The sequence below is a fragment of the Rhodnius prolixus genome, unplaced genomic scaffold (assembly GCF_049639745.1).
Source record: "Rhodnius prolixus isolate KJV_2025 unplaced genomic scaffold, Rpr scaffold_2, whole genome shotgun sequence".
Classification (NCBI taxonomy): Eukaryota; Metazoa; Arthropoda; class Insecta; order Hemiptera; family Reduviidae; genus Rhodnius; species Rhodnius prolixus.
In genome coordinates, this window is record NW_027411592.1 from 32,847,095 (window position 1) to 32,869,025 (window position 21,931).

General features: G+C 31.9%; 3 protein-coding genes across 4 annotated transcripts; 2 read left to right on the forward strand and 1 right to left on the reverse strand.

Annotated features, from left to right (window-relative positions):
* Nucleotides 1-1,479: 1,479 nt before the first annotated feature.
* LOC141449509 (nitric oxide synthase-interacting protein homolog) lies at nucleotides 1,480-8,235 on the reverse strand. Its single transcript, XM_074119026.1, has 7 exons — nucleotides 7,726-8,235; nucleotides 6,094-6,205; nucleotides 5,614-5,722; nucleotides 5,424-5,542; nucleotides 4,357-4,544; nucleotides 3,091-3,199; nucleotides 1,480-1,722 (listed from the first exon to the last, which is right to left on the reverse strand). Exons 1-7 carry the CDS (start codon nucleotides 7,899-7,901, stop codon nucleotides 1,651-1,653), a joined length of 885 nt encoding a protein of 294 aa, XP_073975127.1. The 5' UTR covers nucleotides 7,902-8,235; the 3' UTR covers nucleotides 1,480-1,650.
* Nucleotides 8,236-8,324: 89 nt separating this feature from the next.
* Nucleotides 8,325-9,735, forward strand: eIF1 (eukaryotic translation initiation factor eIF1). 2 transcript variants are annotated; one of them, XM_074119031.1, is made up of 4 exons: nucleotides 8,325-8,405; nucleotides 8,480-8,558; nucleotides 8,813-8,970; nucleotides 9,045-9,735. In XM_074119031.1, the coding sequence occupies exons 2-4, from the start codon at nucleotides 8,531-8,533 to the stop codon at nucleotides 9,189-9,191; spliced, it is 333 nt and encodes a 110-aa protein (XP_073975132.1). In that variant the 5' UTR covers nucleotides 8,325-8,405; nucleotides 8,480-8,530; the 3' UTR covers nucleotides 9,192-9,735. The 2 variants fall into 2 exon arrangements, with proteins under 2 accessions (XP_073975132.1, XP_073975131.1); XM_074119030.1 differs by having other exon boundaries at nucleotides 8,348-8,558.
* A 2,465-nt stretch (nucleotides 9,736-12,200) lies between these two features.
* On the forward strand, nucleotides 12,201-21,897 carry PIG-A (phosphatidylinositol glycan anchor biosynthesis class A). The gene is made up of 12 exons (XM_074119025.1): nucleotides 12,201-12,357; nucleotides 12,440-12,500; nucleotides 12,570-12,726; nucleotides 13,156-13,335; nucleotides 13,410-13,528; nucleotides 14,464-14,579; nucleotides 14,647-14,738; nucleotides 16,044-16,249; nucleotides 16,825-16,910; nucleotides 17,955-18,138; nucleotides 19,756-19,846; nucleotides 21,011-21,897. The coding sequence occupies exons 2-12, from the start codon at nucleotides 12,472-12,474 to the stop codon at nucleotides 21,044-21,046; spliced, it is 1,296 nt and encodes a 431-aa protein (XP_073975126.1). The 5' UTR covers nucleotides 12,201-12,357; nucleotides 12,440-12,471; the 3' UTR covers nucleotides 21,047-21,897.
* Nucleotides 21,898-21,931: the final 34 nt, after the last annotated feature.

Here is a 21,931-nt window from a genome sequence, read left to right on the forward strand (position 1 = left end):
AATGAGGTACAATCAGATAGATTAAGAAGAAGCGGCAATATTCAGGGAACTCATAGGTTCTACAAATACTTACAGAAGACAAATTTATTTTGAATATTAAATGAAACCTCTAAAGAAATTGTTCAACCAGAAAAGCCTCTTCCATCGAGGTATCAACTTGTCTCCAAAATCACACCCAATTACTTAATGTACGGTTTTAAATTCCTCACTGAACACAAAAAACTACGGAATACAATAATGCCGATTTTTTATTCGTATTTCCCTCCAGGGACAATCCGAAAGTATAGAAGCAAAAGATATCCCTTGTTCGTCTGGTGCAATTAAGACAATTACAGGTAGCTAAAAAGGCAAACTCATTAGGCGACAAATGAGGCTGAAAAATTTTATCTCAATTTTGAATCACTGCTGTCGTGCAAAGACTTAAGCAAATTACGATAAAGCTATCTATTCTTTAGAAGAATGTATTTTTAAAAGGGTACAACAAATTAATGCCAAAGACATAACAGTAATAAATTCTCGAGGATTAAAAATACCTGACCAAGGAATATTGAGAATATCGAGGAGTTGCTACTGGCTGAAAATTGTAAGGTCATTGAACGCTTGGATAAAGAGGCAAACGTTGTGCTCTCCTACAAAACTATTATCCAGTAGCGGAACCACATCCGCGGGAGGTCGTTAAAGATGCTTGACAACCATTATGTACAGCTTGTTATGTTGGGCCTTTTATTAGCAAACATGAGCGGTGGAAGAAGCTTATTTTAAATAAATAAGAGGTGAAGTTCTCCAATCAACAACTTCAAGAGCAATTAAATTTATCCTTGCAGTTTGGTTTCCACAAACGCTTGTGTCTGATCATGCAACTCGGTTCCTATCCCCGAGTATCAGGAATTACAACATTTGCCACAAAAAACAGCGGCACATGACTTTTTGAGTAACTATCTGGCGGATGATACGATCAGACGCTGAAACAAAAGTTGCGCTCGGTGAAAAATGAAGGAGAGGGTGACAAGATTGCTCATGCAATATTGGTAGTCGTTGCAGATTGCGACAGCGGTTCTCCTTCGTAGTCAACGACAGGTTATTAAGGGCACGCCTGAGAGAGATCAGAAATGAGAGAGAAAATATATATATATTGAATAATTCTTAAATTATAAATTTAAATAATAATAATTTCACTAATATTTCTGAACTTTATATAATTATTTTTTATCACCTCAACTTTATATTAGTATTTTTTATCATCACAATTTTATATTATTCTTTTTTATCATACGCGCGCGATGTTTTTTTTAAAAAATGCTTGAAAATAATAGGTTCTAGTGAATTCATGACTGTTTTAATGCTTGATAAGCAACTAAAATTTTAATAAAATCAAGTGTTTTAAAAAATTATTGTTAACACAATTTAAAAAAAAAATTGATAAATTATTCAAGGAAGAGGTAAAATTATTGACAACTGTATAATACACTTGGGACCCAATTTAAGTAACAGAAATTATGTTTATTTGTTATATTTTTTTTTTTTTACAAATATTATTATTATAATGCAGCAAACAGATATTTTCATTACTTTGGAATAGTTCAAAACAATTTGATAAACAACAGCACGGCAAATATGATGAAATAATAAAGAAAAAAACATTTAGGTGCTTTAAGCTTGCAGTACAGGTCTTTCATACCTTCCTTCCAAATTGCAGTTGGTTTGAGCGTAACCCGTACCACCCTGCAAACAAGATTAAATCCGTCAAATCACGATAATAATAAAAAATAAAATAAAACGACAAAATCACTGCTGCTTATAGCTGTCTCAGATTTTACCTTTTAATAGGATTTTATATAGTTGTAACATAATCAATCATTTTTTAGGTCATTCATGTGGATTGTAAACGATAATCTCTTAATTAACTTCCTTAAAGTGTTCTCTAATTTTTATTTTTTCAGCTTATCATAAGCTACCAATTTAAATTTTCGTTTTAGAAGGCTTTTAAAAATAAACTTAGTGAGGGCGATCAATTAGATCCAACAGCGCTAGAGTATGATGGATAGAAGTAAAGTAATCGTCAATTTTTTCAGGTAGGGCTTAAAGACCAACTAACTACAAATTAGTTGTCATGATCAGAAAGCAAAAGCATACACTTTGTTGTTACACTTTTTTTCTTAAGGGGTTATAGGCAGTCAGAAATTTGAAAAAATCGATTTTATTTTTTATTTTTTTATATTAAAGTACAGTATCTCAGGAATGTTGTCCTAAAATTTCAAGTCGATCCGAGCAAAATTGTAAGAGTGAAAGTGTTTACAAGCCCCGACCGTTCGAATTACCATCGCTGAGCACAGAGCTCAACTTGCTACGCGGGAGGCAAGAATCCTACGCAGACAGCAGAAATCGGAAAACTTGGACATTTTGGAAGACATGGAGGACTTATTTTATGGGCCTGGAAACGATGACACTGAGTAAGTTGAAAAAAAGATAATCCAGGTTTTATTCGCAAACCTTTAACCGCTGAAAACTTTAAACGCGTTTTTCTCAAAACTACGTTTTCAAAGTCGGTGGACACGATATCTCAAAATCTCCTGCACCGATCTTTTTGAAATTTTACGTATTTCTTTTACACATATTAAAATCGTACTTGGACGAAGGATTTTTTTTTTTTTCAATGAATAGAACTTGTTTTACAATTGGTCAATTTTTTTTAGTGAAAATTGTGAATCAAACTTTAAAGTTGTCCCAAAAATTAAAAATTCAATTTTTTTCTAAATCCTTCGGTCAAGTACGAGATAAAGTCATCTACTAACGAAATCTTTTCGAAATTTTGATTTCAGATGACCCAGTCTCAAGATATCATTTTCAGATTGCATTTTTTTGACGTGTTGCATTAAAATATTCGCCATTAGTACAATTATTATTAATTTGTAACGAAAAAATTACAATAAGTTCTTTAAACATGGACTGAAATGACGCAAAAGTTCCCGAATAAAAAAGTAAACACGTTTTTCCCCCAAAAAAATTTGAAAATCTTAATTAGATCTTAATTTATGCGCACATCAACTCTACCATTTTCACGTTTAATAAATTCATTAATAACAACCTTACCCTTTGCATCGGGATAATATCTTTTTCGGTTAGTTTTTCGCTTGTTATTGGATGAATCCAATCTTTTTTTATTATTTTTTCGACACATTCCATTGTCACTACATCTCCTCTGAAAAAATTGAAATACATTATTTCTATTAAATATAAATATAATTTTATAGAGACCTCTGGCTTTCTAGAGGTTAACTGAGCGGCTTGGAGCGGAGTAAAACCAAGTTGTACTAAGGAAGCGGGTTTGATCCCATTTTTAGATTTGATTTCATACATAAGAAAAATGTACTGTAAAGTAAATTAGCTATCAGCGTCCGTTCACGACTTCTGATTGGCATCGGATGTAGAGCTGTCTCAAAAATATACATTTACCTTCTTTCTTAAATATTATATCATATAATTCTGAATGATTACTCAGAAAAGCCTAAGATAAATTTTGGGAAGCCTGCGAAATTGATTGATTGAATTAAATTGATATCGGGGAAATGGACCTCGTGAAATTAAGGCATAAAACATTGTAAAACATAAATTATACTTCAGAAATCAGACTAATGGAAATTTATTATAAATATAAAAGTTATTAATTAATTAATAGATGATTAAATGTTTTAATCGCACAAATAATTGCTTTTTCGGTGGCGATATTGGGCATTACAACTCCAAAAACCTGCATTGAGAGCTTTAGAATGAAAATTTATTACCTTAAAGAAGCAAAAGACCTGGTATAAATATTTTTTTATTTACTGAAATGCTTTATCACAAGCAAATGCCATATTTTAATATTATAATAATCTTTGCTTTATAGCTTATTTTCCCGATTTTGAAGAGTAGGTATATTAATGCCTATTTTTCTAGGCATGGCTTAACGTCCAATTACCAAATTAGATGTTGCGGACCTCGATACCATAATAACTATCAAGCCTTTCCCGCTAAATTTGCAGGTGTAGGTGTCATTTCTTATTCTAATCTTCGAGGCCTTCCCTTCCCCTCCAGAACATGATGCACTACTGCAAATCCTTCTTTATAGAAGGTACGTGGAGATTTCCATTCCACTTGCTTACTTTACCGACAATAGACGACTTTCTGAAAGTACCATTATTTGTTCTTGATCTGTTAATGAAATCTTTTACAAGTATCTTTAAGAACTACATTTTCAGCTGGAAATTACGATGAATACTAAAATGGTCATAATAATCATTTTTTCCCCTAACTTCGAGCGAGTTAAAGTTACCCTACTGCTAAAAAAAAATAATTGTTTAGAAAAAAAAAACTTACGTTGTCCTTATAACTGCACAAGGAACGGAATTGCCAAGTATATCGTGGGTAACTGCACACATATATCTATTATCTTTTATAATTAATGATTTTTTATCATCGGGGTCTTTAACAAGAGTGAATTTCACATCAATCAAATCCTTCATCTTAAGTGGCTTACCAGTCATTGGGCAGAGAACATTTTTGTCCTAAAATGAAATAAACTTTCGTTTTTTATTTATTTTTTGAAATTTATTTAAGTCCTATACTTGAAAATTGTAAAACACTTGAAATAAATTAATACGGATAATTATTCACAATTTGATTACTTCATATCATGATGATCCCTTCAGGAGGAAACGAAATTATTTCCCAATTACATCAGTTTGTCGCTACTAAACCCACTGATCAGTCAAAAAGATGTGGAAAAGTAATTAAAAAGATGGGTAATAATAAGAGAAGGAGTTAGCTGAATGGTTAGCGTATACTGGATCCAACCGGAGATCCCAAATTCGAATCCAGCAGCTGATCCTTAGATTTTCTCTTCTAGAGGCTTCTTGCAGCGCACTGTCCAATGATGGACTAAACAACGATGATGATACAACTAAATGTAACTACCAAACTATCAAATGACAGAATAGTTCTAGTGTTCACCGAGCACTTTTCTTTTCTAAACAATTGCAAGCAGTCTGGTAAAATCGTATACATAAGTACATACGTTGGAAAATTATAATTAGAGAATAAAACTAAGCTCGTTATAATTTTTTTTTTTTTAAATTCTTTACTGGCGCACCCACGTCTATGATCATTAACGCCCGTGATAACTACTACAGCAAAAAACTAGAAGTGATGTGCTTTGTGTATATTTGGTTGTATGAAGATGTAAAAGAAATAATAACTTTGCTACATAACGTGGGGTTTCCCATATAGTAAGAAGGATCAACTATTTCTTTAATGTTTCATTTTTTTTTAAAAAAAAAAGTACGTTTTAAAAAATTGAGAACATCGATTTTATACGTTTACTAATTATATGATCTTATTATGTTTATTTATTTGCTAATTATGTGGTCCTATGAGTTCATACTTACAGGTTTTTCTATTTTTTTAACCTTAACACTGGGCGTTTTTGATGGAATCCAAAAACTTGGAAGGTGTTTATCACGTCCTTCAGTCATATTAGATACAGATGGAGTAGCATTTTTGTTATCTAGAAATCATTCATAAATGAAATTGGCTCACTATTAATACAGTAAAAAAAAAAAATATTTTAAAGCTTACCGCCTTTTTTCATTATATTATTAGAGTTGCCTGCAATATTTTTTTCAGTTTTCAAAAAAGCTTTGATTTTTGATTGTCTCTCTGCTTCAGCTAATTCAGCGAGTTCTGCCTGAAAACTGTCCCACAATGAGCGACAGATAGAAAATTGATCACCAAAAAGCATGGAAATTTTAAACGGAATGCATAACAAATTTTGGGCGAATTCAATATAATCATTAAAAGTCTTGCATCTCAAAATAAGTGGGAAGTCTAATATTTATTTATTTATTACTCACTTTGTATTTTACATTAATGTTGTATTATTCCTTTGAAAAGACCCCAAAGAAGGCAATAAATTTGCCTTCGAAACGTCAGTAAAAAAGAAATTTTTCTACAAAATTTTTGAATGCTCCTCAATATTCCCTAAGATAACCTAATTATCAAATTATTATATTGCTTTTGCCTAGCAATATTTAATATACAACAAGGTATGGTACTTACTTCTTCTTTCTTTTTTTGATGTTCATATTCCTTCATTTTTCGACTGATTTCAGTTTTTTTTGTTATTATATATTGTATAATAGCTTCTTTATCGAACAAATACCCATCTGCACTAATTTAGAAACAAATTAAATTGAATGAAATAAATAAAGAAACAAGAAAAATATGAGTAATATCTCTGCCAATTTTAATTATTACTTGTGTTGGTTATCAACATTTGAAGAGTCGCATTCTTACAAAAATCACGTTAAATAAATTGAATTAAAAGTAAGAATTATTTTTGAAAGATACGAATGATTCTAAGTATAAATGTTCGATAGGAAATGATTACTTGCTAATGAAATTTAAAGAAATAAAGAACACCATAGATGTAAACTAGAAATATCTAGGTGCTAGAAGTAGGATGTTCAAAGTAAGGATGATTTACCACCAGCCCACCATTACAAGTTTGTAGAAGAGTTAAAAATTAATCTTTTGCTTACAAAAATATAATATATATCTTATATGGACAGAAGACTTTATGGGAGTGGTGTTTCGTGTGCGATGTCAGCTGTTGAATTTAAAGTATAAGCCGTTCGGGGATGCTGCCGATGAACTGTGCACACTCTGTAATTTGCGAGAGCGAGAGGATGGGTATCACTTCTTAGGAGTGTCCCCTATCCTGAGGGAGTACAGATTGAGATGGTTTGGGAGAGTGCGGTGCTCTGAGGGGAAAGTGATCGACCTTTTGAACGGCGGAAACTGGTCCGCAGTATTTCAGTTTGTGACCAGGGCGGCGGTATATAGGAAATTTTTAGTAGACAATGAATAAGAAAATTAGTTTATTTTTTAGTAATTTAGAGTTTAATACCCCGGAAAGGGTTTATTATAAATTTGGTGTGTTTATTAATTGATTGGACTTTTTCTTTTTGTACATTAGTTTTCTTTTTTCATGTGCTTTAACGGAGTTAATTTAATTTATCTTTTGTTCATAATAATAATAATAGTAGTAATATTAATTGACAGACGGATGATTAATTGACAGATTGTCCATTGTCCTATAAGTGTTATTTTTTTGTATTATTATATTTTTAATGTACCTATATTTAATAAAACACTATTCTATTCTATATGGACAGAAGAGGAGAAAAACTTGATCTGCATTTGGCTGGGGTCATCGAACATGATGTTCTTTAAAACATATTAGTTTGACGTATCGGTGACATCTCTGCTTTTGTCTTTCTAAAGAAACTGCAATTATAAACTTAAAAATTGGAAATCACATCACGAGAAAAATAATTACAACTATAATGATAAATAAATATATACACACTTAAACATTTATATAAATGATACACAATATTATGTATTGAATATCTGTAAATTATTTTATTTATTTATTTTGTTGGTGAATCGACAACTTGGGTCATTTGCGCCGCATAATTTTTTTTTCGTGTTATAATTTCAATTATTAACAACTTCAAGACCAGAAAACCTGGATCGTCGAATTAATAATCTGCCTTAAAATAATTTTGTTTCTAGGCCTCAGCGAACAAGTACAACTGTTATATTTGTATCAACGGCGAAACATCCGAGTGATTCATTATTACTTTAACGTTTCAAAGAATTAGGTATCAATAGAACAGTACTTACGTTAAGACTGGATTATTGCACGGCTGTAGAGTCAAACAACAGCAATCAAATCCTTTAACGGAATCTTTCCCAACCCTTTGATTTTGTGTTCCATATCCTGATGCTTCTGCATCTTTTTTCTTTTCATGGTATGTGTAGACTGCTCCAGCTGTGCAGTTTCTTGCATGACGCGTCATATTAAAAAAACAAAATGTTTTTAAACTTCGCCCTTAATTTCTTTAACATTAAACAAAATCAAATAAAACTGTCGCAGTTGTGACGCACAGTTTTTAAGCACAGCAGTAAGATTGTAAACAAAGCAACCTAATAACCTCTCGACAAACAAGATCACGTCAATCACTATTAAAATTTATTTTTTGTTTGTTTTTCTTTTTTTAGAATATCTTTAAATTTTCATTCTTTTCACTACAGCGGACATAATCAACATATAGGTAACCAAAAAAATATTTTTTTGAAAAGTTTACTATTATTCAGAAGATTTAATTATTTGTTGTTGAATTTATTATTTTAATGTGAAATTTACAAATACATAAGAAGGCATTCATTTGAAATATTTTCATATGATTACAGAGTAATTATACTTCCGTCGTCGAGCCACTGCCATTGAACCCACAACGAGTTGCAGTAGGAGTGTATGGTTCTTTCCCTTCCCCAAGTCAGTGGGAGACTAAGATTGCGTAGTTAGTTTTGTTCTATTCACATTTCGAGGACTCTTTTGTAATTATTAAATTTCTAATAAGGTACTAAATTGCAGGACATTGCTTTTTGCAGTATCTACTTTAATTGTGAACTCTTTTTGTGTCGTATGTCCATCCAGAATCTCAATACATTCGGTAAGTATTCGATATGACAAGTCACACCTTTGCTAGCCTGTCAACATGGCGACTTAGTGAAAGAAAAATGAAATTTTATGTGAAAATATTTTCTGTATCTTTTGTGTAAAACTTCTAAAGAAAAGTTACTGTCATTACGCGTGTTTACAAGCCTTTAACTTTCATGTCAACTTTAACAACCATTTTTAATTAAGGTTAACCTAAACTCAATGGTATCAATGTAAAAAAACTTCGATTTAATTATTTTCTTCCAGACCCCTTTGCAGATGCAATCAAGGGTTCCGATGATGATGTTCAGGACGGACTTGTACATATAAGAATTCAGCAAAGAAATGGTCGCAAAACTCTAACTACTGTGCAGGGACTGTCTTCTGAGTATGACTTGAAAAAAATTGTCCGAGCATGTAAAAAAGTAAACAGAATTTTGATCTCTTATTACAATTTTGGTGACTATTTCTTCGTATTTTTTAAAGTATTAAATTTTAGGAGTTTGCGTGCAATGGAACAGTGATAGAACATCCTGAATACGGTGAAGTTCTCCAGTTACAGGGTGATCAGCGTGAAAATATCTGCCAGTGGCTTACAAAAACAGGCCTAGCGAAACCTGATCAACTCAAAGTTCACGGATTCTAAGCGTAAAATGATATTAATTTGTAACTATGACATTCGCGGAATCCCCTCTATACCGTTGAATTAACAATCTACAAGAAAATAAGTTTAATTTAATATTTTGTTGTTTTTTGTAATTTCATTTTTTTAATAATTTTATTTAATTAGTATTAATATTGCCCTAAGACAAATTATTGAGCTAGACCATAATGAAAGTGTTTTACTGGAGGTAATTATGTATCTAGATGCAATAGATATTTTTAGAGAACGAAATAGATGTACTAGTATTTCTGTGGCTGTCATCATTTGATATATGTAAAACCTATTCATCTAAACTTTAATATTATGTACTTTTAAAAGTGCTGTGTCGTGCCTTCAGGTGACTTGATATTTACCTGGCAAGTTCATTCAGCTGTAAGTGCATGCTGTTTTTTCAAGAATATTTAACTAGTTTTTCAACATGGTAAAGTTGAAAAAAAATAGAATGTATTTATAATCGAATGTCTCATACCTCATTGTGCATTGTGCTACATAATGTTTCCAGTAATAAAAGCTTCAAAGAACATAATTTTATTTGTTTATGTAAAAATATCCTTCCCTCCACTATAGGTAGGTGATGAGTTTTCGCCACGTGGTGACAGAAGTGTTTATCAGACGCAGTTATTTTAATTCTTTCAGAAAGTTTTATTTGGCCTAATTTTTTGTCATTTTAATATGGGTTGTAGATTTAATTGAGAAACAAAATTATAAACATAATTGCACTTACGTTAAGAAAATGATATTTCATAGGGTTCTTTTATAGTTCCTAGGTTAAAAATTAGTTCTACAATATTTTTATCCAATTTAAGTTAAGGTACTATATTAACCCAGTTTATGTCACAAAAAATTGGCAAACAGGAACTTTTACCTCTCGCTAATATAACATTTTTTTTAATTAAAGAGGCAACATTTATGACCTGTCACAAAAGAAAGGAAGCTTTATCCCTAGAACTTTCCAGGAGATCGTACATTAATAAACCTCTTGAAAGTTAATTAACTATTTAGAGCCATCTTACCTTTGAATTAATTTTCGCTAAAATTATTAGTGCGTATTTTTTTTTTTTTTTTTGTACTGCACAAATTTTAAAAAGATATTACTTTGGTTTATTATTGATAACTTTTGCTTCGGTAGTTGTCAATTGCATTATACATTAGATTTGTGAGCAATAAGCCTTTCTCAATTTTTTTATTTTCATTCTGACAACGGTTAAGCCACTTCAATCCCATATATTTATTGCTATTGAAGATTTATTTATAGTAAAAATTCTGTTGGTCTTTATGTGGTGGGTAAATGGCTTTCATAATTCTCGGTCTCTTTGTATTAACAATATAAATTAGTCTTAGGTCTAATTCTAATTCCGGATTAAAAAAAAAAAGATCTATTATTTTACGAGAATATAGAAATTACTTTCATTTAGCACCCTTAGCAAATTATTATTAACAAAGTTAATATTCTAGACTGCATCTACATGCATGACCTTTTGTCCACATAATGTGAATCGTTTTTGACAAGAATTAGGTCATAATAATTTAATGATTTCCAGGGCAATAGCATGAGATTTTTCCCTGGGTTACTAGGTTAGTTATGTCAGCCCTTTGGTCGAGGCACTATAATTATATTTTGCTAGGTCTTTGGTTAAGCTGGCGCGAAGATCTCGGGTTCGAATCCATCTGATGGCTCTTTGATTTTCTCTACCGTCTTACAGCTCACTTTCCGGTAATGAAGGTGTTGTTTGGAACGAGAAAACACTGTTGAGAGGCCGGCAGTGCACTGCAGTAGGATTCTTTTTTAGTGCCCATATTGTTCGATTACACTCTACTGGGTAGGTAGGTATGTGATTTTTGGAGATGGAGAAGGATAGTGAATATAACTTTGTGGAACTGGACTGCTTGCAGATGGCGTAGAAGAAGCGGGAGTCGCCAGCAAAGCATAGTAGGTGTACATCGCAGAGTGCTAAGACAACAATTAGTGCCTTGTATTAAACTCTGTTGTCTACAAATTTACTAAGATGTGTTGGGGCACTTCAATCGGACCAAATTTTATCCATATACCAACCTTTATAAAAAACTTTTATTTACCATCTACGATGGTTTAATGTCAGCGCCGTAATTGTAGTGAATGTTGTATCTGATGACATTCAATGAACTTTCAGTCTTCCAATCATATCGTTAATGTGGTGTTTCGAAGGAGCTGTGGTGATTTTAATGACCGATACGCACAACTAACAAGGCACCAAGGAAGCCGAGCGGTTAGAGGCAAGGCTAAGAAGTACTGTGGTGGCTCTGGGTTCGATTCCCAAACTAGGCCTATTGATTTTATTTCATGGTTTACATGAGGAATTTATAGTTAAATTTGTTTCCTTCGCCTTCGTCCGCAACACCTAATTTGGTAGTTGGACGTAAAGCCCGCCTGAAAAAATAGGCACTATATTACTTTACGCCCCACCAGCTTTCATCAAAAATTTGACTAAAGAAATTTTCTAGCGTGATTTTCTTAGAAATATTGGAAATCCGTTGCCTATTAAACATAATTCTCTGGTACTCTCTTGAGAGATTGAAATCCACTTTGAGTACATCAATGAAAAACGTGGTCTCAGTGATATTCAATTTGTTCAAGGCAGCGGGGGCAAATTTAACTTACCGGTAAAAAAAATATTGCCTCTGAATTCCTGAATGCCAAAGTCTTGTCCAATTATATTGGACAGGTTTAAAAAAAATTGGACTTAATTCACTCCCTTGGGGGTGTTCAGGCGAGGGTTTCAGAAGATTCTAGTCACTGATTGTGTCATATTTTCACTTTACGTTCGAGGATCTTTTGAATATGTACATAACTACATAAAAAATATATATTTATATGATGGGACACATTGCAGAAATCATTAATTTTTTGCCAGGTTTAAGGAGAGGATTGAAATAAACAACAAAATTTCTAAACCAAAAATAGGATTTGAAAATTTCATTATATTACAGTGGATGACATGCTAATCGATTAATATAAGGAGGAAGGTTATTTTGTGTCAAATAGAACGTTCAGAAATTTGAATAATTGCTACTTTCGCCTTTCATTCATTGTACGATACAATTCAATGTATTTTCCTTAATATTAGCAAATTTTATTAGGAAAAAAGTTGAGAATAGTTTAACGAAATAAGTGAGTAAAATTGAAGTCTTAATTCAAATAGAAACAAATATTACCTTTAATTAATGTAAAATGTTGCTCTTTTGTGAAATAGGTTTAGTTATTATATGAATTGTACAGTACTTCATGATGAAAAAAAAATATCTCAGAATTTGGTAAGAAAATATTCTGATCTTATAATCTTTGTTTTTACTACAATTGCTAATTTATTTTTTTTTTTTCAGTATGGCTTCAGATTTTTTTTATCCTCATATTGGGGGTGTTGAAGAGCATATATTTAATTTATCGCAGTGCCTGCTTTCAGTTGGTTATAAAGTAATTGTTATTACCCACTCTTACGGTGACAGAGTTGGTGTAAGATGGTTAACAGAGGGATTAAAGGTACTTATTATTTCGTTTTTTTATTTGGTAAATCTGCCCCAACATGTACGCACTTCTAGAACAAATAACTAAACGGCTTCCGTTTCATAATCTTAAAGAGTATAAATAAAATTTTGTAACAGTATCTGAATATTCACAATTCTTAATTATACTTGCATCCGCGAAATTGGATGACCTGAGGTACATTGCTTGCAATGGGAAGTAGTTTTTTGCGAAACATTTGTTAGCAATTTCTTCTCTTTATATACAGATGAATTTTACCCAAACTAGAAAATTTTGTTACAAGCAGTCAGAGAAGTGCCTTTAGAATAATAAGGAGCAAACGTTTTGAGTTGTTTTAGTCGATAAGTGGACGCACCTGTTTCTTCGTGTAAGCATTTTGCTGTTTAATGCTAATTTTAAAGCCTCCAATATTTTCTTTTTTTTCAGGTTTACTATTTGCCCATAAAAACATTTTACAACGAATGTATACTACCTACTATGGTTGCTTCTTTACCACTCATACGTAATGTTCTTATAAGAGAAAGAATAGATGTGGTGCATGGGCATAGTGCATTTTCTGCCTTGGCTCATGAAGTCATGATAATAGGAAAACTCATGGGATTGAAAGTAATTCTAATATTATTTAATACTTTTGCAAAAAAAAAAATTAAAGTATAATATTAAAGTATTTTCTTCTTTAGACAGTATTTACAGATCATTCGTTATTTGGATTTGCTGATACCTCTGCAATTATTACAAACAAGTTTTTACAAATAACTTTAGCGAATGTTGATCACTGCATTTGTGTTTCTCACATTGGGTAAGTTTGTTTCACTTGTAGTTCTATATTTTATTCTTGAATATAAATTCAAATCTTTTTAAAAATCTTCATTTTATTAACCAACTCACGTGTCATGCGGGATATTATGTGGCTCTATGTGTCTATCCATTTTTCGCCATAAGTTTCGTCAAGAAATTTCACAGTTGCACTATTATGAGCTGGACAAGTATCCTATTTGAAATAATATAAATTACAAATTTAAGGTGTAAACAAATTGAACGTACATAAAATTCTAATGGAATTGCCTGATTCATAAAGTTATTAATATAGCGGCAATAGAAATTGTAATAATAAAAACAAAAAAAATAAGTCATGTGTTTGGACGATTGATTTTCGCCGATGCGGCAACGTGGAATGATAATGAGAACAGAATGCTGTACAAGAGAACAAATATGGTGCCATACAAAGCTCAGAGGTTAAAGGTTAAGAAGATTTCTTGATAAAGAAATGAGAGATGGAGAACAAAAGTTGTATACCCTCAAAAAGAATTCAAATAGCGCCGTACTAGGAAATAAGGCACTGATAAGAGAGAGGGTAAGTGGGTCTAACGGGCATTATTGAGGGATTCGTTCAAGACGTCAGGATAGCACAGAGGAGTGAGTCAAAAGAGCTTCCTCGAGACGCAGGTTCTTCAACTCACTGAGAGAGTACGGCCTGGCCTAGTTGTCATTAGGTGGATAACGCATAGATGCCTAGAAACCTGCGTTTGACTAAACAAAACATTTGCAGAAAATATTGTAATTATTTAAAAAAACTTGATACATTGCTGCACAACATATCTTTTTCCAGAAAAAACCTGTCTATTTGGGGAATGTTGCTTTATTTTGAAGAAGTTAAGAAGAGTCTGTTAAGTGAAGTCTGTTTCTAGTCTCAGTGAGGACCAACTGTGTATCTTGAGTTCTCCTTATTTTCAGGAAAGAAAACACGGTCTTGAGAGCTAGAGTTAATCATGCTAGAGTATCTGTAATACCAAACGCCGTGGATTCACTCGTATTCAGTCCAAAGCCTGAATGCCGTCCTACTGATCGTAGTAAGTACATTTTATTCGTAGTAGTTATGAAATTTCCTTCTGTGATATCTTTTAATCATTGTTTCAGTAATAATTGTTTCTGTTGGAAGACTGGTTTATAGAAAAGGAATTGATCTTCTTGCTCAAATTATTATAGATATGTGTGCAAAGCATCCAGCAGTAAGTAAAAAGATAACGGATAAATTAATTTTACTTTTGGTTGGGTTGACATCTCATTAGAAAAATTTTTGAAGATTTTTATTTTAATACGATTGTATATATTTTACGTATACACAACATGCATTAGCACATGATAGACGGAGATTGCTTCGACATACTAACTATTTACTTCAATAATGAAAACAAAAATAATTTAATATAATAAATATATTGCGAATCTAGCAGTTATGGTTGAAAAAAAATGTAGTATGAATACACCACGTTGTTCTCCTGTCCCAATTTATGTAATTAAATTTTCTAGAAACTTAGAATTCATACAAATAATTTTACTAATGTGTTCTATAATAAAACTTCTTTACGGCCCAGTGCAGCAGCCATCTTCGTCCCTTCTTACGCACGATGCAATTCGCAAATCAGGATAAGGACTGTACTTAAACGGCTCTTAAGAGGAGAACTTCACTTTATTCCGCCTTATAAATCTCTCTCAAGCAGAATTTCCTGGAAACTGATAGAGAAAATCGGTAAAAACAGAAAAATAAATTGAGAGAAATGGTTCTGCCGGTCTGCCGATTTTCTTTAAATTTTGAATTTTCTTGTATTAAATACCAGTAAATATTATTCAGGTTATTCTGTAAATTATACTGACTTAATTCATTAGAGGTAAGCGTTCCCCCAAAAATGCCCTGAAACGATACTTCTTTGGGGGAAAATATTTCAATAAATAAAAGTATATTTCAATAATTAAATAAAAGTTGTATTTAATTATACTGTTATTTGTACAAAATCGTTGGAGTCGTTTTTGGGAAAGATCTAGAATTTTTTTTTTTAAAGAAAACATTTAGTTCATTTAGAGGGAAATATATGCACGATCTACCGATATTCAAAGAAATTGAAAGACAGTAAAAATTTGGTTATAGTTACTGAAAATGCAAGATGCTTCCAAGTTTTGTTACACGCTTACTGAACAGTTCACCCGTTTTCGGATGGCAGTCACACTTCTCTTATCTCCAAGCATCTTAATCTATCGCTTTAACTAACTGTTCAAAATGCTTTTTTTTTTAATGTTTCACCATTTTTTGCCTGACATTTTTTTCAATATTTTTAAAAAATTATAACATTGATGATATATTTACCATTTTTACTAGTAATATTAGTTATGAGGTGTTGGGTGTTCAATTTCTTTATCCAAATTTACGTATTATTCATACTTCTACTGAATATTGTTACACTAAATTATTTTAGCACACATTTATACTGTTATAAATGAACTTCCTGACATCCCTTTTAATTAAAATTTTTAAATAGGTTGACTTTTTAATTGGTGGTTCTGGCCCAAAGATGAGTATGCTTGAGGAGTTAATTGAAAAATATAATCTCCAAAGTAGGATTACATTATTGGGCTCCCTAGAGCATTCTTCAGTATGTTCAGTATTAAGGAAAGGTCATATATTCTTAAACACGTCACTCACAGAGGCTTACTGCATGGCAATTGTGGAAGCAGCAGCATGTGGGTATGTGTGGCGATTTTAATTTTTTATACAATAATTTTCATTAAAATGCACTTTTAAATAAATTTTGGTTTACCAGTTTTAATTCTTATAACAGATTTGTTCATTCCCTAGCGGTTTTAAATACATTTATATGTACTATCTATATACGGTAATAAATTATGACACCTTTGAGCCATTGTCGACTAAATTTAGCATTATTTTTTTATGGCAAAAGTAAAATTGCTGGAAAAGTGTAAGAAAATAATAACTCAAACAGGAAAAAGGACGGACAAATTTAGATCGCAAGTGATTCTGTGGATTTGAGCACAAAGGAACTTTTTCTCAATTTCAGATTTATTCTCCATTTATTAATGATTTCTTTGATCATTGTCATAATAGCTCGATCTTTAGTCTCGCCTGATTCTCCGCGCAAAATAAATTTTTGAATGGAAAAAGTAGTTGCGTAATAATATAAACTCAAAATTCAAGCTGTTTCCTTAAAAAAAAGTAAAATGATGGTTTTTAAATTTGGTCCCTCATTAAATTTATGACTTTATTTTTTCCCCCACATTATGTCATAATTTGTTTTATCGCAGGTTACAAGTTGTCTCTACTAAAGTTGGAGGTATTCCTGAAGTTTTAAGACCAGAATTAATTTACCTGAGGGAGCCCTCAGTTCCAGGTATGTGATGCTGCTGACTATTTTAAGTGTTCTATTGACTTCCATGAAAAAAAGTCAGTATAGTTTATGAAATTATTACGTCCAAAGCTCTTTTCAGTGCATTGCCGGCCTCTGGACAGTGTTCTCACATTACAACACTCCATTATCGGACAGTGAACTGTAAGAAGCTTCTAGGAAGAGAAAATTTGAAAATTCTTTTATAATTAGGGCCAATTTTTTAAATTTAATAACATACCAATTTATATATTTTTAAATGAGAATAAAGGCCAAACTAGTCTAGAAAAAAAAGCAAAATAATTAAGAGTTATTAGAGTGAAATATATAATAAGTATCAAAACCTAAATTAAATAAGATGAGTATCACCTAATATTACGGTTTTTAGAAAGTTTCAGATAAATTTAAAATATCAGTGAACCACTTAGTATTTTTTGTCGAGGGTAATGAGGTCAAAATATTTAATGTAAGTGAAAAATGTGGTTAGAACTGCATTGCAGTGCGGTCCACGGAGTCAGCAAGTATAGTATGGAATACAAAGATAGTTGAAGTCAAATTCTCTACTTCAAACTGATTGATGATGGATATTTCAATCTCTGAGATGAATAAAAGTCCAAAACCGGTAAGGTATACAAAAAACTTGCTTTCTACGGCGGGTAACATCAGCGAATTTAATGTTAGTGTTAAGTAGAAGGTTGGATCCGCAATACTGAGTATACACTAACATAATATAAGCACGCTTATTTTAAAAAATGATGGGCCGGTTTCAAATTAATCTACCGTCTGTGTAGCTTTCACAAAACTCTCACAAAGTAGAAGTTAACTGTAGAGTTAACTCAGTGTAGACTGAGCTTACTGATAAAAATGATTAAATTTGAAAACAACAGAATATTAAAAAAGAAGCCTACCGCTTCAAATCAAATAAAATATAAGGGGCCAGGGCTGTTATCTCAAAACTTGAGATAATATCTCTCGAATACTTTATTTTAATTAATTTGAATTTGATTAATTGATTTGAGGTTTACATAAAATAAGTGATTTTTTTCCCAGCTCTTATTGATGGCTTAGAAACAGCAATTAAAGATTATCATGAAGGAAGAGCTGTTCCGCCAAACGAATGCCACAAAATAGTTTCAGAATGTTACAATTGGCATAATGTGTCCCAACGAACGGAAATCGTGTATGCAAGGATTGTAGATTTACCACATCCTTCACTTGGTTTACAGCTTGCTAAGTATATTTTCCCTATTTATGGACTTTTATTTAAGTTTTCAGATCTTAATTATATTTTATCGACCTTAAAATTAATTAAATACTTCTTTTACTTGTTTTGTGTCAAGTAAGGCTTGTGCAGCCTGCTTGACCTCCAAATACTTCTATTACTTGGAAGTAAAAAATATCACTTGATTAATTGAGGCGTTGGTTTAAAAATCTTGTTTAAAGTTCTTGTTTCTTTCATTTACTCCTATCTCAAATACACATTATTTTTTTTTTAATGATTTAAGGCGCGTCAACATCTTAGGTTATTGGCGCCCGGAGCTTTTTTCAGTGTCGGCCTCCGGGCAGTGCTCTCCCGTCATCATAAATACACTGTCCATCACAAATACATATTATTTTTTTAATGAAAGAAAATGAAGAATAAACTATAAGAGTTGAATTTAATCCCTGTAAAGAACCAAAACTCATTGCAATAAACAAGAAATAGCATTTTTAGACGCCAGATTTAGAGACGTAGATGTAGAGACAAATTTATAGTTTATAGTTTTTACAAAATGAGTTGGACCTTTTATGTTTGTTGCATCAAACAACTTTTAAATTAAACAAGTTTAGACATTTCTTAAAAGTTACTTTAGTACGTCACCCGAACAGTAGACCATACTGCATTACCGACCTAGAAGACTGAATTGCCACGTTTTAATCCTTATTCGCGTTTGCAGTCTATTTATTACCGATGAAGGCAGAAGTTAATGACGTATTGCGCGTGTACGATACAGCGTGTAACGCTACAATTAGCGTTGAAATTAGAACTAACAGCGAGAAGATTTGGATCAAGCAAGGGAGAATAAACGGATTCAGGCTTTCCAAAGTTGAAGCTGCTCGTCCAATTTTTTTCATTAATTTCAAAAAGTTCCACGGATCTTAAAAAGTTTGAATGAAGCGTGTTGCAGTTCATGGAAATCAGGCCATGGATTTCTCATACAGCAACTAATTACACGTCTCAAGTGGGTTCAGTTAGAAAGAACAAATGCGGAAAAATGTACCATTCACAGATGAGCTCCTACCGCATCCTGCAGTCTAAGCCGTGATTAATTATAGAATGGACACACCTCTCTCCATAACTCAGACCAAATGGGCAAACTCAAGTCGTGCTGTTCAAGAATTAAGTGCCACTGGCAACTGACTCGTGACTCAGGAAGGCCAGCTCTTTCTTCGTCCGCCCGCATGCTTCCTTCAATTCTATTAACTTCGCGAAGAAGATAAAATGATCTCCGTATTTAGGAGACTATAAAACTTAATTGTTTCTTACAAGGAATAATGGGAAATAAAAATAAGTTTCTACGCTAATGGAAATTGGAAACTTCATTATGTCGACTTTTCAAACACATTCGGTGCCCTTATTACACCATCAGGAGTAAGGCGATTGATGTATTATTTAAGTTATTCAAAATGTCGACTTAATAAAAGCTGATAGTAGAATCTTCTTTTGTTCGTTCTTGCTAACAATTAGAACTTTTTCACCATCAAACCTAGCCTTTAAAGGTGTTGGGAAAAATAAATAATTATATTAAGTAAAAATAAAAATCAGCAATTGGTAAACATTTTCTTATGGTTAAAATTATTTCTTTTCCAGTTACCATAAAAGCGGTGTGTGGCCGTTTCTTCTAGTCATTTCATTTATGTGGTTGATATTGCAATTTCTGAGTTGGTACGCTCCTGCTAAAGTAAGTAAAGTACCTTCCTGAATTATCTCACCTCTCATTGAAGGTAGAACATGTAAACGTACTTTAAAAGTGTCACAGTAAATTTTGTCTGCTTTATATGACAAACATAAAGATGTGCGTAGCAGAATCAAGATGTTACACACTGGTTGTATTTATTAGGAACAACGAGTGTACATTGTAGAAAGAGATAGTATGCATTACAGTCGAACCTCTCAATAAAGTGGCCGCAGTTTGGAGGTGGTCGTTAGAAGGAGTGTAGGCAAGTTTCATATTGAAAAAATATGGGTTTTTTTCCAAACATCTATTTATAAATTGTTTATTATTAATAGATTTAAAAACGTAAATAATTGCCTAATTATTTAGCTATATGATACGCATCAAATTTTGCTTAATTATCCGATTTGGTTTTTGCAAAATCTTCCAACACATTTATTTTCTCTTCTATAGTTAACCACTTTTGTTTGAGAAACATATCGGAAAAAATAATATTGTTCGTCCAAAGTTATATTGAAAAATGATTAAAATGGTGCAAGATGTATGGAGCTTATATAGGAAACTTTAGGAAAAACCAGAAAAAAAGAAAAACTTGAGAGGGGATAATTATTTTGATCACCGCGTCAAACGAACTTTTAATAAAAAGGTGGTCGTTGGTGGGAGGTGAAACATTTAATCTGTTCCCCAAAATCAATGTCCGCGGTCGTTATGTAGAGTGGCCGTTAGACGGAGGTTCTTTTATTTAGAAAGTGTATAGGGGTAAAACGGGGAAATCCAAAAACTGTCCGTAAATAGAGGTGGTCGCTAGTGAGAGTGCACTTTATGGGAGGCTCGACTGTATTTATAAGTGGGAGTTATTTTTTAACTTATTTATTTGTTTATAAAGTTATAGGTTTATGTATAAGATGAACACATTTTACTGCTTATAAAATTTTAAATTACTTAGTTTGGGTAATAATAATGAGAGGTTTGAGAGAATTAGTTGTGGAGTAGAAGGACTTGAACTTGATGAACTTGTCTGTGAATTACTAGAGAGATGTAGGCTGAATGATTTACGTGTCTATGCAAAAATAATAATGACAATAATATTTAACCGAGTTGACCCCATTTTTACTTATTTATTTCTTCATTATTACTATATAATAATAATTTTTATTTTCCATTTTGTAGAACATTGACATAGTAAAGGATTATGTAAAAAGATAAAAGTTGGTGCAGTTATTAATGCGATAAACTGAAGAGTGGAGAGGATGTCTTCAAACGAAGCAGTATAACTAAACAGGGGCAGGCTCGTGTGATGTGATTTCAACCAATTTTTTTCTCTCTTCCTCTAATTTTATATCGAAAAATATTAGACCCGTTTACCTACCGACGTTCCGTCCAATGTGCTTCCAGGACGTTGTGTATATTGTTCATATTTTTTGTTTTATTTTTCACTGTTGAAAAGAGCCACTGCGCAGTTTAGATTTTATTTTCATATATAGCTTAATCTAGAAATTCCCTTTATGAAATTTTACAAGCCAAAAAAAATTAACGTCTCATTTTCATATTTCGAAGTTAATTATTTTATACTGGCACGATTTTTTGTTTTTTTAATTTAGCATGAAAAAAAAAATTCACGAAGATGAAAATGATTTTCACTCTTATTTCATGATAGAGCAAAGAGCCGATAAAAAAAATAGCTCATTGTACATCTAAAATATTTTTTCCTGGTTTCCCAATGACATCATAACGCCGGTATACGGGACTTTTTTTTCGAAATGGAAATTGCAGAAAAAAAAGAGGTTATAACGGGGCCCGGATTCTTCCATTCTAGTTAAATACTTGAAATAAATCACTCTGTAATCTTTTATGTATGCCTGCTGAAAGTTTCATGCTGTGTTGCATTCTTTTATTTTTTCAATTCATAACAAAAGACAATTTTATTTCCAAAAAGATTATAACAAGTTTTATTACAATTGTGTAACAAATAATTTCTTATTAATTTTTGGCATTGTTATTTCTTCCTTACTTTTATTTTGGCAAATTTTATAATTTAATAAATATAAAATAATACACTTGTTTTTTTATTGATTTTTCTTTTACTGAATC

Excerpts from the sequence above, each read along its gene's own strand:
- eIF1 (XM_074119031.1), top strand. The coding sequence starts at position 8,531 with ATGTCCATCCAGAATCTCAATACATTCG. Across the intron at positions 8,559-8,812 it reads CCAGAATCTCAATACATTCG|ACCCCTTTGCAGATGCAATC; the intron begins GTAAGTATTCGA and ends ATTTTCTTCCAG. Across the intron at positions 8,971-9,044 it reads TTGTCCGAGCATGTAAAAAA|GAGTTTGCGTGCAATGGAAC; the intron begins GTAAACAGAATT and ends ATTAAATTTTAG.
- PIG-A (XM_074119025.1), top strand. The coding sequence starts at position 12,472 with ATGATGAAAAAAAAATATCTCAGAATTTG. Across the intron at positions 18,139-19,755 it reads CTTGGTTTACAGCTTGCTAA|TTACCATAAAAGCGGTGTGT; the intron begins GTATATTTTCCC and ends TTTCTTTTCCAG. Across the intron at positions 19,847-21,010 it reads GTTGGTACGCTCCTGCTAAA|AACATTGACATAGTAAAGGA; the intron begins GTAAGTAAAGTA and ends TCCATTTTGTAG.
- LOC141449509 (XM_074119026.1), bottom strand. The coding sequence starts at position 7,901 with ATGACGCGTCATGCAAGAAACTGCACAGCTGGAGCAGTCTACACATAC. Across the intron at positions 5,543-5,613 it reads TAATATAATGAAAAAAGGCG|ATAACAAAAATGCTACTCCA; the intron begins GTAAGCTTTAAA and ends AATGATTTCTAG. Across the intron at positions 3,200-4,356 it reads TGTGCAGTTATAAGGACAAC|AGGAGATGTAGTGACAATGG; the intron begins GTAAGTTTTTTT and ends CAATTTTTTCAG.